The sequence below is a fragment of the Canis lupus genome, chromosome 5, assembly GCF_048164855.1.
Source record: "Canis lupus baileyi chromosome 5, mCanLup2.hap1, whole genome shotgun sequence".
NCBI lineage: Eukaryota > Metazoa > Chordata > Mammalia > Carnivora > Canidae > Canis > Canis lupus.
In genome coordinates, this window is record NC_132842.1 from 46,620,533 (window position 1) to 46,637,550 (window position 17,018).

The 17,018-nt window shown below is 39.4% G+C and overlaps 1 protein-coding gene across 43 annotated transcripts in view; it reads right to left on the reverse strand.

The window, feature by feature from the left end:
• The window catches only part of PDE4D (phosphodiesterase 4D), a 1,448,272-nt gene that overhangs the window by 110,830 nt on the left and 1,320,424 nt on the right, over positions 1-17,018 (reverse strand). For 2 of the 43 annotated variants that reach the window (XM_072826569.1, XM_072826564.1), the window contains exon 1: positions 7,544-11,648. The exons of 39 other annotated variants lie outside the window; for them this stretch is intronic. Coding sequence is in view for 1 of the 4 variants with exons in the window: in XM_072826565.1 (XP_072682666.1) it covers positions 7,489-7,534 (46 nt within the window). In the remaining 3 variants the exon portion in view is untranslated. Of the gene's footprint in view, positions 1-7,488; positions 11,649-17,018 lie in introns of those variants that run through there. 2 more of the 43 variants (XM_072826565.1, XM_072826563.1) reach the window with 1 other exon arrangement.

A 17,018-nucleotide genomic window follows, 5' to 3' on the forward strand; every position in this document is an offset into this window, starting at 1 on the left:
AACAAAGTTATAAAGAGTATGTTTATTTTACAAACTGGTTTATTAAGATATCTGATCTAGGAGATACAACACTCAATGATCAGGAGTCCCAGGAAGAGAGAAGAGAGCAAATGGAGAAAGTAAAATGAATTGTCTATAGGTTTATATAATGATGATAGCATCTCTTTATCTGAAGAAAGACCTCTTACTACTTTCAAGTCATTTTATATTTCTAAGTCATTATTAAATAGACCAATTAACAATTTTGGTAAAAAAAAAAAAAAAGAAAAGCCTTCCAAATAATACACGGATATTTTTTTGTTATATACACTTTCATTTAAAACCCCTATTTAAACAATTTATAGAAGGCAAGGTAATTGGGCAGTTGAGAAGATAATCTCTGTAGTCAGATCTGGATTTAAATCCCAGCTCTACTATTTACTTAGACAAGTCATATTACCTCTCTACGCATGTGTCACTTATATTTATTTTTTAAAAGATTTCATTCATTTATTTGAGAGAGAGAGAGAGAGAGAGAAAGAAAAAGAACATGAGCAGAGGGAGGGCCAGGGGGACAGGCAGAAGCAGAGTGCCCCCTGAGTGTTGAGCCTCAGTGTGGGGCTCTATCCCAGGACCCCAAGGTCATGACCTAAACCAAAGTCAGGAGTTGGATGCTTAATCTACTGAGCTACCCAGGTGCCCCATGTGTGTCATTTTTAAATAAGAATGGACAGTCTCAAGGAAATTCTCCAGAATGAAGAGACTAAAATAAGTATATCACATCAATTGAGTAAAGAAATCCATAGGAAACAGAGAGACAATGGAAAACCTCTGAAGGACTATCATTTGTGCCATCAGAAAGACAATGCATTCTTGAAGTAAGAATAGATACTATTAAAAAGGAATCACCAAAAAAACAAGAGAGTATTGAAATGTAAAAAAAAGGAGGGGCAAAATAAAATTTTAACAAAAAGGTTGGAAGACAAATTTGAAGAAATCTTCCAGAAGGCAGAACAAAACACCATAGAAGTAAAAAAATGGGGAGGGGAGAAGTGAGGATATTAAGGGATCTGATCTAGGAGAACCAACACTCAATGATCAGGAATCCCAGGAAGAGAGAACAGAGCAAATGGAGAAAGTAAAATTACCAAGGAACTAATAAAAGCAAAAATTTTGGGGACACCCGAGTGGTTCAGTTCATGAAGTGTCTGCTTTCAGCTTAGGTCATGTTCCCAGGGGCCTGGGATCGAGCCCCACATTGGGGTTCCCTACTTGGTAAGGAGTCTGTTTCTCCCTCTGCATCTGCCTTCCTCTCCCCCTTGCTTGTGAGCTCTTTATCTCTGTCAAATAAATAAATAAACATCTTCTTTTTTTAAAAAAAAGCAAAAATTCCAGAATTAAAGGATCCATATGTTTAGCATGAAAAGATCTAGGACAATAGATGAAGCCCCAAACCAGGACAATCGACAATGAAATGTAGAAACACTGGTGAGGAGGAGAACGTCTGCCAAGAAAAATAGGTTTCGAACAGATATCAGGATGTTCATCCATGTTAGAAAACAATGGAATGATGCCTACAAAATATGAGAAAAAACATTCATAATCTAGAATTCAACTGAAATTAATTAATCCATGCCTGAGATGACTGAGGGCTTAAATGCAGTTGGTGGAGTCTATGTAGCATAGAGTAGGTTCCTGCAAAGGAGACCTCCCAAGTGAGGTTTATCCTCAACTTTGAAACTCAATGTTAGAAAAAGAAAAAGGAGCACCCTTAGCACTACCCAAAGACCCTAAATACCCTATGACAAATATTGCTTCTTTGCCAATACCACAGAGTCAGGGTATCAAGTCAGGGTATCAAGGAGCAAATTTATAAAGTGTGCCAGCCTTTGTGCTTTGGAAAAAGCATATTTTCTTTTTGTACAGCTGATACTTCTGAATAGATGGGTCAGTAGACAATATGCAGTGAGAAATGAAGGCCAAATACTAATTGCGAAGTCAGTTTTGCTTAGACTTTGTATATTGGCACTAAATCTTGTGAGTTATTAAAAAAATAACTAAGAAGGACTTTTTGCCTTGACTTAATGACACAGCATTCAACCACCTTGTATGACAAAGTAGAAAAGTATTTTTAATTTTTATGCTTTTTAAATTACCATGGAATCATTTTATGAACAATCCCATAGGGTGGTATTTTTAGATACTAATTTCCTACCTAAAAAGAATGGAGCAACAACAACAAGATAAACTAAGACAAAACCTCAAAATCCTTCTTGGTATTTTAGTATTCTTTTACAAAGGATCCAGTTTATCACAGTAATTGATTCCTTCTCTTACATTGGCGATATTACTATATTAAATGGCTAAAGGATAAACTTAGGTAACAGTGGAGCTATAGTTCTTCTAGAAATAAGATAATTAAATAGCTATGCCTGCCAAGAAAGCTTTCTTTGAACATTTCTATTGCCCCCTCTCATTATTTCTGGCCACCTGATTAGTTATTAGACTTGGGTGACCGCTTTTTCCTGATACAACTTCAAGCCTGCTCCTGAGTTCTCCAGGCATTGCTCTACCAGAAAAAAAAAAAAAAAAAATGAACACAGCATTTTCGCATTTTCTTCACTACTTAAACGATATGCTGAACTGTTTAATACATTCCGAGTTTTTCTCCTTCTAACTCCCCAAGATAATTTTATAATTGGCTAGGACTGATGGTAATAGATTAATAAGTCTGAAATCATTATTAATAAGATTCCTCCTTAAAATAAGAAGAGTTTTCAGCAGCTGACACTGAAGGAGAATTCACACTAAGCTGTTAAACAGGCTATTTCTGGGCTTCTCTACTCATTCCTAACAAGGGTAGATTGCTTCCTATTTCCCTCAACTGTTCTTTATTCATTTCACAAATATTACTTAACTGTGTCCGATGCACCAGGCCCTGTGGTAGTTATTGTGGAGGAAACCAAGGGGGAAAAAAATCTAGTGTTTTCCTTCCCGATGGAGATGGAGATAAGACTTAGTGACAGGGGCCCCTGAGGAGGAAACTGAAGAATGAGAAGCACTGGAGAAAGTCAGGAGGAGAAACTAAGTTGTGAATAAAAGTGAGCCCACATGACAGTTAGTTCAATAATTAATGAAACGCAATTTGTGTTTAGACTTCTGAATCCACTGGTTAACTCTGATTGATCCATCATGAGCTGATGGACACGAGAAGTTGCCATCTCATCAAGAGCTAGGACTGCATCTCTACTGAACAGTTGGTTGTTATGGACACCCAGCATTCAGTACTCCTTTCCTTTTTTTTTTTTTTTTTTTTAAGATTTATTTATTTATTAAAGACACAGAGACAGAGGCAAAGTCACAGGCAGAGGGGGAAGCAGGCTGCCTGTGAGGTGCCTGATGTGGGACTCGATCCCAGGATCCTGAGATCGCGACCTGAGCCAAAGGCAGATGCTCAACCACTGAGCCACCCAGGTGCCCCCAGTTCTCCTTTCTTTCGAAAACCTTTGGGGAAACTCTTTGCTGTTAAGATGGGACCACTGTGGTCAGCTCAGGGTAGGATCTACCTCTGTTAATTATAGGGGAACTACTAGAGAGGGATGCTCTTTTTTCTGTTGAACATAAAACCTGGAATGGTTTAGCTCTAGGATTCTGACATTGGGGCTGTGCCTATGTGTATGGAAATTGAGAATAAAGCCCAAAATTGAGAGAGTAAATCCTCATAAAAAATCCTGAAGCAATGATACCCATAGTCTACTTAAAACCTCAGGGAACCATGTTAAGTGGGGGTATGACTCCACTCATGCTATTTGTAGGTGAAATGCATCCAGGAGGACATTCTGCTGAGTGTAAAAATGAGTGTGTAACAACCGCTTAAGGGTGATACCCTTCAGTATTCTACTCCTCAAGGTCCAATTGTGCCCTTTAAATTGAGGAATACTCTCAAGGGAATGGAAGAAACAAAATTGCTTGTCAATCTGAAGAAATAATTAGGTAAAAAACAAAGTAAAACTTAAGAACAGATTTTTTAAAAAAGGAATTTTCTTTTTCTGAAGATAAATAAGAATGGGCACATGACAAGCACTTTGATAACTGACACATATAAGTCAGCAAGCAAAACCAACCAAACAGGAAAACATTCAGATATGTGAAAAATGAAGCAGTTCTTCTGACAGCCAAAAAACACAACTTTATAAGACCGCTTGAGTTATGTATTTTGACTGGTAATGCGTCATGTTAGTACTTTTATTGAAACCACAACAACGTTTGTCTTCCTAAAAATAGTTGCTGCACTTTAGAAAAGTACAATATGAAGTTTCAGACTAGTGCTGGGCTCAACACACCCACAGAGCCCTAAGAGATTTTTGAAGCCCCTGATCTCTGGATTTCACAAATATCCCATCTCTCCTGCCAGTTCCACTCCAAACATACAACATGCAAGCAAGTTACAACAGAGCAGAATCACTGAAGAACATCATAACCTGAAAATGACAGTCTGAAAAAGAAAATCACTGAAGCAAAGCTGAAAAAACAATCACGTAATTATCTTAGAACTTTTTTCCTGAAATATAATTTTTCTTCCCATTGAACATGCACAAAAAGCCACCCATGGGCACTCATGTGGTTCCTTTTTAGCCTCTGCCTGTTTGCTTAAAGACAAGGGAACCTGCTTAAAAGCCAAATACACTGATAAATGTTTACCGATAAAATCTTCCAGATGGGACTACTTTCAAGGAAGGTCAATTACAAGCCTCGTGGCTCTCCTTTTAATGATATCCTTTAATGATCCCCTTTCCTCTCCCAGAAAATTAAATCACAAAAACAGCTTTGGCTGGGAATGACCCAGTAATCCTCATAATCACATTGCAATCACAGACAAGGAGATCAAAGCACAGGTGTACTGAGAAATAGAGGTTTCCATCCCACTATAAAATGTGAACTTGCTACAGACTGAGATCAAACGTGCTTTTAGCTCCTCCAACCCCAACAACTTCCAGTATTTTAAAAATTCCGTGGTTTCCTAGATTAATAAACTTCTCTCGATTTTCCTCTTCTCAATTTCGATCAAACATCAGCAATTGCTCACATATTGTGGCTGGTTTTCATAATTTTAATAATTTTAGAAATTTGGTGAGTTATGTTGAACCTCGAAGTGCATCAACAAACCAACAAATCAACAAATGGCTTACGAACCCCCAAGTTCGTAAGCCATTGCCTCCAATACTGTAAAGACAGAACCTAGTGATGGGGGATGCCTGGGTGGCTCAATGGTTGAGCATCTGCCTTTGTCTCAGGGCGTGATCCTGGCTGGGGTCCTGGGATCGAGTCCCACATCAGGCTCCCCGCAGGGAGGCTGCTTCTTCCTCTGCCTATGTCTCTGCCTCTCGCCTCTCTCTGTGTGTCTCTCATGAATAAATAAATAAAAATCTTTAAAAAAAAAGAACCTAGTGATGGAAAATTATGTAAAGATAAATGTGATACTAATATATTAGTTAGAAATTGAATTAGGCAGCCAGTAGTGGGGTAAGAGTGATTTCTTTTTGTTTCATTTTTCTTAAAGATTTTGAGATTGAGAGTGCAGGTGCCAGTGAATACAGGTTGGGGGGGAGGGGCAGAAGGAGAAAAATCTTCAAGCAGACTCCTTGCTGACCTGGGGGGTGGGGTATCGTGGGGCTCTATCTCACCATCCGTTAAGTCCTGACCTGGGCTGAAACCAAGAGTTGGCCACTTAATTGACTGAGCCACCCAGGTACCCCTTTTGTTTCATGTGAAGAGAATTCAGGGATAGGCCAAGGCTGGAATGATGACACCGTTTTCACCAGAGAAACTGGGCTCCTATCATCTTTCTGCTCCACCATCCTACACACATGCCTTTCATTGTCAAGGCCACGCAGGTTGCTGGATGGCCACTGATGCTCCAGCCATCACATGAACATTCACAAGTCCATGCTATAGGAAGATTGGCAAGGGTGAAAGGGAGCTCCAGGCAGGAGCTCCCTCTGCTACATTTCATTGGTACCCATATCTCTAAGGGAGGTTGAGAAAGCAGTCTTTTGTCTGGGCAGTTGTCACCTAATAAAACTAAGATTCACTTAGTAGCTTTAATCATATTGGTTACCAAAAGAACAAATCTGTTGAGGATATTTAACACTTCCAGTTTACCTTCCAGTAAACAAGGTGCAATCCCTTGTTTACAGAGAAACCCAGAGCAAAATGATTGAGACATTTTCCCCAAACTATAGAATCAGCCAAGAACCAGAAGCAAAATTCAGACCCTTGATCTATCAGTAAAGATCCAGGTTTTTATGGACAAAGCAAACTTCAACGAGGTTAGCTCAGGATATTCAGCTAACCAACTGAACAGTAACACATCTTGCTACCTGGGTAAGACCCTGTGACTCATACTTCAGGCTTTACGGTCATGACTGCTCACAAACTGTAAAATCCACCCTCTTTGGTTATAAAGTGAGAATCACCATATTCACCACAAGTCACATATAGGTTTATATGGCCACTAAATTACCAAGAAAAAGAGAGAGATGCCTTATAATGTGACATTACGAGCTCTAGTTTGTAGGGTAGCAGAACTGTTCCACACTCAGAGGCAAAAACTGGTGCTTGAATTTCATGAGTGAACTTGAGGTCTTTTATGGTGGTGGCTTTTGAAGCACACACACAAACACATTATTATGGTGTCTCCTGAAATTGACGTGCTCAAAATAGCATCCACCATTATACAAGGAGGACTGAATGTTTTGAGGCCTTTCTTTCTCTCTCTCTCTCTCTCTCTCTTTTCTTTTCTTTTCTTTTCTTTTCTTTTCTTTTCTTTTCTTTTCTTTTCTTTCTTTTCTTTTCTTTTTCTTTTCCTTCCTTCCTTCCTTCCTTCCTTCCTTCCTTCCTTCCTTCCTTCCTTCCTTCCTTCCTTCCTCTCTCTCTCTCTCTCTCTCTTTCTCTCTTTCTTTCTTTCAACACTGCTCTTCTCCTCTTATCTCTGCATTGACCATGGTCCTCACTTCCTCAACTCTCTCCCAGCAGCCTTCTTTACCAACCACGGGGTACAGTGGTAATCCAGGTACTGTGTGCTTTCTTCAGCGCTTCCAACTACATTATGGTATACCTGCTCTCAGGTTTCACCTGTTTTACATCTTAAGCTTGTTGAGAGTGGGGTCTACCTCTTTATTTTCTCTAACACACAGCATATGATAAAGATCTCAATTTTCTTCCATGACGTCATGCCTAGGACACTGCAGTATTCTCCCAAACTAGCCTCCCTCCCTGCTTCCAGCAGTTCCATGGATCCTTTCCACTTGGCCGCACTCACAACCTGTCCCACCTATGTCACCTAAACTACAGACTGTGGCAAGCCTCACTTATCTGTACTTGCGCCACTATTTATAAATATAAATAAGATTTTTTAGGTGGCCCCAACCTGCATTCACACATCATCTTGTTCCTTGCCCTCCCATCTGTTTGCGCTGTATATACCATAAGCTACTCAGATATAGTCACCTTTTTTACATGTCTGTGACTGTATTACGCATGCTGTCCCCTCCATCGGAAATACCTTTTTTTTTCTTTCATTTATGAAGAGATTCTAGAAGTCCCTCAAGGTGTATGTGAATGACTTATTATCCGTGAAACTCTCTGTATATCTAGCATTCTCTAAAAGATAGGGAAGCTTAAGCATAACTTTACAAATGCTATCATGATCACACCTATTCTATTGGATTTGGAAGATTTCATGAGGTTAGAATTATGTTTATTTTAGGTCACCGTGGATCCCAGGTTCTAGAACACAGGAAATACTCAATAGTTTGCTGAATGGATGAGTGTCAGTTTCCCTAAGTAAACTTAGGTAATTTTCTTGAGAGTCTGTGCTTGTCATAAGTGATCTTGTCTCATTTAATTCTATATCCATAAGGGCTAGCATAATGCTGAGATGTAAATACTGTCACATCTCTTTTGTTTCTCCAGTTAATCACTGGAGTTCCCCTTTCAGTGGGAAATCTAGTCTCTTCCTTCTTGAAAACTCCCCCTCTTCCAAATTGCCCAAGAACCTCAGGAATTATTCAAACTAAAACAGAATCTTGCTTCTAAACTGCAGGTGGAGAGAGGATTACCAATTAGCATGAAGGCTTCTGCTGCTGTTACATGGTATCACGGTTGAACACTGGTCCTGTGAGGTCCTGGGGTGCTGCCGGTTCAGGTCTCCCCAGGCTTCTAGGATAGTTCAACCTTGGACTCCCAAGATTGTAGCTCTTTGATTTCACTTTACTTATTTAGACAAAAAAATCTGCCCTCAGTCGACAACCCTGGGCCATTGCCTTGAGCAGGTACCCGAGCTTTGCCTTCCTTCCAGCCGTGTTAAGCTCTCTAGGGCCTGTTGTTCAGCATGCCTTCCGACAATAAATATCTGGCCTCACCAAATCTATTTTCTTGGGCTTCCCTTACTTGTAATAGCAGAAAGAGGTCCCATCTCTCTTCTCCCAGCAGACTTTGAAATTCTTAGGTAATTAGTTCTAGTCTCCCAACTTTACCAAAGGGCGGGCAGCTTCTAATGAAAAGGGGGAGACCTTGTCACATTCTTTCTCTAGGGAAAGAGAGGCCCACAAAGCCTCATATTAATATAACTAAGGGACTCCCCTTAGTGATTTTGCCCCAAAATCATAAATATATGAATTCCTAGGACCTTTTTCCAAAAATAGACTGAGAAATGGCGAGCAAGATTTAGTTTTTTTTTTTTTTTTTAAGATTTTACTATTTATTCATGAAAGACACAGAGAAAGAGGCAGAGACACAGGCAGAGGGAAAGGCAGGCTCCCCACAGGGAGCCTGATGTGGGACTCAATCTTGGGACTCTGGGACACGCCCTGAGCCGAAGGCATTCAACCACTGAGCCACCCAGCCCTCCCAAGATTTAGAATTTCTGTCTCTCCAGTCATCCTCTTACATAGGCATGAAGATGCTTACTGAAATTTAACGGAATCATTTTTTCCAAAACCTTTTTTCTTAGGACCAGTAATTTATGACCATAAAGACAAGGTAGGATTAGGACAGTGGAACAATCCTTGTCCTATAATTGTCCTTTTCTGAGAGGCCAAGAAAACAGTGAGTCGGATAATCAACTATGGAAAAAGAAAAAAAAAAAAAAAAGGTGCACAGCCCCAGCAATCCAATAAGACAAAAAGAGATTCATTCCATAGTGAAGACCTGGCAGTGCGGGGTCATGTTTGAGTAGGAGAGGACAGATACAATAACAATAAATTTCAATTAGATGACAAAGTCAGCCATAGATCACTGTGCCTTTTTCATTAAGACCTGGAAAAGGGAGGCTTACTATTCAGCTTGTGTTTGTTTAGAGAGATTCATAGCAATCCTTTCTTCAAATGGGTCCACCTAGTTCAGCTTTAATAGAACATAATCTAGAGGAGATGACCCCAAACTGAAGCTTTCTGTACTGAAGTGCAGTGACTCTAAAAAGAGCACATTCTTTCCCCACATTTTTATGCCCCTAAAATCCATGTCTTACAATCAGCAGCATCATGGATTTGATAAAATGGAGTAATTAGTCAAATAGTTTTAATTAAATACAATGCTTTAAAAATGTAAATATGGACAACCTAAAAACTGTCCAAACATCCAGGTTCCTGTCCCAGGATCAGGATATGACTACATGAGCCTATTAAAGCAGAGACACAGGTAACAGTGGCAAGTGAAGATGAACTGGAGCAAGGTGGTTCTCAGAGGGTTCCCCATCAAGAAGTCCATGAGCATCAGCATCACTTGAGAAGTTGTTAGAAGTGCAAAATTCTCAGGTTCTACTCCAGATGTACTGAATCAGAATCCCTGGGGTATGGCCAGCCCTTCAATCTGAGTTTTAACACAGTCTCACCATGAGTTTGAGAACCAGGCTTCCAGGAGCAAAGCTACCTGGCCAGCATTATTTGGCATATCTGGGGGAGGAGGAGAGTCCTATTTCAACCCAGTGGCAAGGTTTCCATAAAGAGAGAAAGATTCTAGGGCCCCCTGATGCAGGGAAGCACTTCTTTAATGTCTGTCGCTCAGTTCCTCGGTTCTGGCTCAATATTCACGAAAGTAGTTTCTGATTAGGATTTTACCTCCCAGGGGCTGAATTACTAGGAAAGAGTGAACTGATCAGGCCAGTATGGTATCCTGTCTACTTGACAATGCATTTCACACTGTAAGTTACTTCATTAGCGCTCCTGCTGTTACACTAAATTCTTGAGTTCCGAGTATCAGTCACAGAACAAGTCTAACTAGGTTCTAAGAAAATCAGATATCAGAAAACGAAAATTCAGTCCCTGAAATTTGCATATATTGTAAAGACACTGCCTAGAAGGGTCCACTATATGCACAAGCCATTTAAATGAACTTGTTCACTAGGTCCAAAGAAGCACAGAATTGAGGACAGTTAAGTCAAGGTTGCAAACTGGCTGGCAGTCCTCTGGCAAGATGTGGTCCACGGATGTGGTTTAGCCCACACACATTGTTTAAAAATTGGGAAATTACACTTAAAATTTTGGATTTCTTCCTGACTTAAAAAAGCTAAAGATTTGACAACAGGGAACCCACATCCTGGCACTTCAACAAGAGCCTGGAACTAAGCAGAAACTGCTTTCTTTAGAGGGGCTGTTCCCTTCATTTGCCTTATTGGCTTCTAACTGGCTAGCCTGTTCTGTTATGTTACCTGTCTGACCTCGGAGACATTTGAGTTTGCAGAGACATTTGAGTTTGAGGACAACTGATTTATATAAATATTTTTTGTGGAATAGATTATTGAGATGATTTGAATAAAATGAATTACTCAGAAAATTAACTCAACTTTATTTCATACCTTTACAGCTCTTGGTATATATGTGTGGGCAGGGGTATACAGGTTATTCTTTTAAAAAATATTTATTAATTTTACAGAGAGAGAGGGAGAGAGAATCTCAAGCAGACTCCCCGCTGAGCACAGAGCCTGACACAGGGCTTGATCCCACAACCCTTAGATCATGATGGAGCTAAAACTGAGGTCAGCTGCTCAACTGAATGAGTCACCCAGGCACCGTACAGGTTAGTTATTCTTAAAAAGAGACACAGTGAGAAGGACAAAGACTGTTGTGATAGAATGAAAAGTGTGCTGAACTGGGCCTCTAATGCTTAGATTTGGATCTGCTACTTTACTAAATGTACAAGTATCCCTGAGCCTCAATTTATGTGTGTTCTATGGGAATGACTACATCTACCACACACATCAGGCTTACCGTGGGGATTAGAGATATATGTTCAACTTCCTAACCTACCATAGACTCTCAAAAATGGTTACTAAATTAAAAGTGGATGTGTTTTGGGCATCTGGGTGGCTCACTTGGTTAAGCGCCTGCCTTTGGCTGGGGTCATGATCTAAAGGTCCTGAGATCAAGCCCCACATCAGGCTCCTTGCTCAGTGGGGAGCCTGCTTCTCTCTCTTTCTGCCTGCCACTTGTGCTCTCTGTCAAAGAAATAAGATCTTTAAAATAATAAAATAAAATTGGATGTTTTGTTACCTGCATTTTACTTTAGAAATTATACATGATATAGATGAACATTTGGAAAAAAATTCAAAATTGACTCTGAGAGAATCTTACATTGCAATGAGAATCATCAGTTGCAGGGAATTGATGTTTACTGATGGTAAACTATGAACCATGCACTATCCTGGATGCTGTATATACATTGTCCCCTACAGCCGCACCATGAGTTAGTATTAACACTCTCTTTTACACATTAGAACTCGGGGCTTGAAAAGTTTAGGTAATTTACCTGAAGTCACACAGTGTTGATAACCAGGGTACATTTCACTCAAAAGCCTTTACTTGTGAGAACGTTAGCAGTTCTCAAACTAGATTAACTATAAGAACTGCTTGGACTCCTAGTTGAAAACCCAGCTTCTCTTTTCCTTCCCAAGCTTCCTGAATCAGATTCTAAAGGGAACAGCCTGGGACTCTGCATATTGTATCAAAGCCTCAAGTAAATCTTAATAATAGCAAGGAAACACAGCTTGAAAAAAACTGACAAAGAGTCAAAGTAAGCAGAAATAGAATTGATTTGCCTTATGCTCAGTAGAAGGAAGAGAGCAAAGAAGGGATGAGAATAGGAAGGGACAGAGGGACAAAAAGAATCCTGGAGCTAATGTCTATGTCACTTGAAGGATTATGAGAACACACTCACTACATGGGTGCTTTCTTTCTAACTGTACCCAGGCTGTTTAATGCAAACACAGGAGCCAGCCAACAGGAAGCTCAGCTTGCCACTGCAAAGGAGCAAAGCACTTTGAACTACAGGCATCTTGTACACCCAAATTACATGCTGCGATACACATAGTATTTGAGCTGTTCCGCAAGACAGAAGCCAATTATTCTTGGCACGTACTTCTATCATGCTATCCAAATCACCATCCCTCACATGTGGAACCGTGCCACATCAAATGCACCAAGCCATAAATTCCTTAAACTCTTAGAGATGAAAGTCAAATATTGGAGAAAAAGATAGTTTGGTACACACACCGTATAGCCAGAAAAGATGTATGCTTAACTTAGCACTGCTGGATCTATTATGAGAACATAAGCAGCAAAATTCTGCTTTTGGAATTTTTTTCAGAGCATAAACTGAATTCTTTCGATGTAATTCAGCATAATCATTGCATTTTCAACTTATTGGTAAAGTCACCTCATTTATAGTATTCATCTTAAAATAGTCGACTTTCCAGCTTCTTTCTCTAAATATTTTGAAACCCACTGGAAAACATAGACACTAGAACCAAGAGTAGAGCTGTAGGTACTGTTGAATTCTGCTGGGCATCACAGAAACTACACATATGCCCTGAATGGTATTGTTATTTAATAATCAGACCAATTAGTTGACTCACTCCCCCATCCCTTACCTCTTAGCAAATCTTGAAGTTATGAGAAGATTTCATCAAAACGGGCAGGTGATATTAAAATAGAAATCTAATGATCATTGTTAATGTTATTACAGATAATTTAAAAACAGATCCTGAAAGACTGAAAAAACAGGACGTGAGTTATTAGATGCGCTAGGCTTCTCATACTTTAATGTGTTCAGCCCCCTCCAACCAACCTTGTTAAAATGCAGATTCTGATTGAGTAGGGCTGCATTTCTGAGTGCTGAGGTTCTGCATCTCTAACAAGTGCTCAGGTGATGTTCATGCTGCTGGTCTAGGGATCACAGTGGGAGTAGCAGTTAAGTTTAAGAAGGCCCACACTGGTGAAGTTGCCAGAGGCATGATAAGCAACCTCCAGTACTAGGGTTATAACACAGCATTAGAATTACCTAGAAGTAAAATCCAAAGATGAAAGATTGAAGCGTTTATATAAATGTCCAATTTCTCTAGGAAGAGTTGGTTACACATGCAATAGAAAAATAATCTTATTTTTTTATTCCAAAGGGAGGGATTCTACGAGGCTAGGTAGATTTAAAATCAATATAATAGGGGGTTCTTAAACTTTAAAAATCTGATGAACACACTGGGCTATCTCCTCAGGAAAATATAGATGTGAACATGGACACACACTTCTGCATGCAAGTTCTGAAAGCTCACTGAACTTTCTTCTGAAAAGCACGAACCACTTGGGGCCACAGATCAAAATTTAAGGCTACTGATGTACAAAACTGGTGCAGGGGGAACATGGACACACACTTCTGCATGCAAGTTCTGAAAGCTCACTGAACTTTCTTCTGAAAAGCACGAACCACTTGGGGCCACAGATCAAAATTTAAGGCTACTGATGTACAAAACTGGTGCAGGGGGAAATCCATAGTTCTAAGAGTGACAGGGCACCTTCAAACATGCCCTTGTATTTGACTGTGATACTATTGTATGAGGGCTACTGGCTCCTCAAACATTTCCATAAAATATAAGCTGGTTGAAATGTGTATTTTTCTAAGATAAGGCATTAAGCTTCATATCAGCTAGGAGGAAATCACCATATAGAAGTTAAATATAAACTGTTTGGAGAAAAAAACAACACAAGACAAAGTGCCAGGTATAAAAATTACTATATAGAAAAGGAATTTCTAAAGATATAAAAGGCAATTTTTAAAAGGATTTTATTTATTTATTCATGGAGACACAGAGAGAGGCAGAGACACTGACAGAGGGAGAAGCAGGCTCCCTGTGGGGAGCCTGATGCAGGACTTGATCCCAGGATCCCGACCTGAGCCAAAGGCAGATGCTCAACCACTGAGCCACCTAGGTGCCCCTAAAAGGCAATTGTTTTATGCTGGTGCTCCATTTAGAGTTTTTTTTTTTTTCCCCATTAGCTTTGAGCACCTCACCATTTATCTCTTTGTACTAGTTAAAAATTATAAATATTTAGAGTTGTCATTTAAAATGCCTAAGAGACATTTTATTTTTTCAAGACTTACTGATCACCTAATCTAGCTTAGAATCTAGAAAGGAATCTACATGTGTATCTGTGTGTGTGTCTGTGTGTGTGTGTGTGTACAACCATACGTCAAGGCATGATACAAAATGTAGCCATAAAGCTGTGTGATTACGAGAGTACTAACAATATATAGGGTGATTGTTTCCAGCATGAGATAATGGGGCAGGGGGCATCAAGAAAAGAGTCACAGAAGTAGCTTTGAGTTGGACACAGAAAGATGAGTAGGATTTCAATAGATGGAGGAGTAAGGGGAGGACATTTGAAAAGAAAAAGAGCTCATATTAGCAAAGCACTGTAGAGGTGAAATGAGGGGAAATAGGCATTTTGGACCAAAAGGGTATGATATTCTATTACATTTGTTATAATAATACAAATTATATAGTCTCCTCTCCTTGAAACTGGGCTGGGCCTGGTACTTGCTTTAAGTGGCAAAATTGGTTGTGTGCCAGTTCTGGGCTTATGCATTAAGATGGCCTTGTTTTTGTGTTCTGGGAGTTCTGAGCTGCCAGGTAAGGAAGTCTCACTCCTTTGCAGGAGAGATCACATAGAGAGCCCACATGGAGAGACAGAAGAGCCCTGAGCCTGCAGGAAGCAGACAGAAGGTAGGGTCAACCTAGCTGAGCCCCCAGCCTCCAGTCAAGCGGCCAAGGGAATGCAGCCACATTTAGAACCACAGTAAGACAAAAACTGCCTCGCTGAGCCCAGTGGGGATTGCATACTACAAGAGGTGCTTTTCAGGACATCAATTTTTTGAATAGTATGTTATATAGTAATATAAAAAACTGAAACAGAGTATTCATTACCATCTTAAATCAATACCTTATTTCCATAAATATTAAACTCACACACCCACCTAGAGATTCAGATGTAGCCCTCCCTGTCCTTCTATATACACTTGTCAAGAGCTGTTTTGAATCTTATTACTGGAATTTAGTATACGGAATTCTAGTATTTTTATTTATTTTTTTTTAATTTTTATTTATTTTATGATAGTCACAGAGAGAGAGAGAGAGGCAGAGACACAGGCAGAGGGAGAAGCAGGCTCCATGCACCAGGAGCCCGATGTGGGATTCGATCCCGGGTCTCCAGGATCACGCCCTGAGCCAAAGGCAGGCGCCAAACTGCTGCGCCACCCAGGGATCCCTATTTTTTTTATTTTTACAAATCAACACTGCTTGCATCACCCCTCCTTTTGCCCCTCCATAATAAGAGCACCTTAGATTACAAAGTGTGTGTACTGGGGTACCTAGGTGGCTCAGTGGTTGAGCTCTGCCTTTGGCTCGGTTTGTTTTCCTGGGGTCTTGGGATCGAGTCCCATAACAGGCTCCCCTCAGGGAGCCTGCTTCTCCCTCTGCCTATGTCTCTGCCTCTGTGTGTCTCTCATGAATAAATAAATAAATAAAATATTTAAAAAAACAAAAACACCCCAAAGTGTTTGTGCATAAGCATGCCTGTATATGTGCATGTGTGTGCATTGTGTTGTTATATAGACCTATCTATCCTGAAACAAATTTACATTAAATAATTCCTCATGTGTGATGCATGATCATTTTTTCTATTTTATTCAATTTCTACTTTTCTTACTGCTTGTTGTAACCCACTGAATTGGTTTCATAATGCATGAGTAGGTTAATACCTTCAATTTTAAAAACTCTGTCCTGCTACACGTAAAAAAAGAATGAAACTGGACCACCTTTTAACACCATACACAAAAATAAATTCAAAATGGATTAAAGATCTAAGTGTAAGACCTGAAATCAAAAAATTCTCAGAAGAGAACATAAGCCTGACATGGGCCATAGCAACATTTTCCTATATATGTCTCCTAAGCAAAGAGAAACAAAAACAAAAATATACAATGAGGAATACATCAAAACAAAAAAACTTTTGCACATCACAGGAAACCACCAATAAGACTAAAAGATAACCTACAGAATGGGAGGAGATATTTGCAAAGAATATATCCTACAAGGGGTTAATATCCAAAATATATAAACAACTCATACAACTCAACACCAAAAAAAATTCCAAGTAAAAAATGGGCAGAGGATCTGAATAGACTTTTTTTTTTTTTCTTTCCAAAAAAGACATACAGATGGCCAGGAAACAAATGAAAAGATGTTCAACCATGCTCATCATCAGGGAAATGCAAATCAAAACTACAATGAGATTTCACCTTAGATCGGTCAAGACAGCCAGAATCAAAAAGACAAGAAGTAAGTGTTGACAAGGATGTGGAGGAAAAAGAACCCTCTTGCATTGTGATGGAAATGTAAATTTGTACAGACACTGTGGAAACAATATGGAGGTTCCTTAAAAAAATAAAAATAGAAATACCATATGATCTAATTATTCTACTATTGGGTATTTACCCAAAGAAAATGAAAAAAAAACCTACTTGGAAATGATATATGCACCCCTATTTTTATTGCAGCATTATTTTCTATACCAAACTATGGAAGTAACCTCAGTATCTATCAAAAGACGAATGGATAAGGAAGATGTGGCATATAAAGAAAATGAAAAAAAAACCTACTTGGAAATGATATATGCACCCCTATTTTTATTGCAGCATTATTTTCTATACCA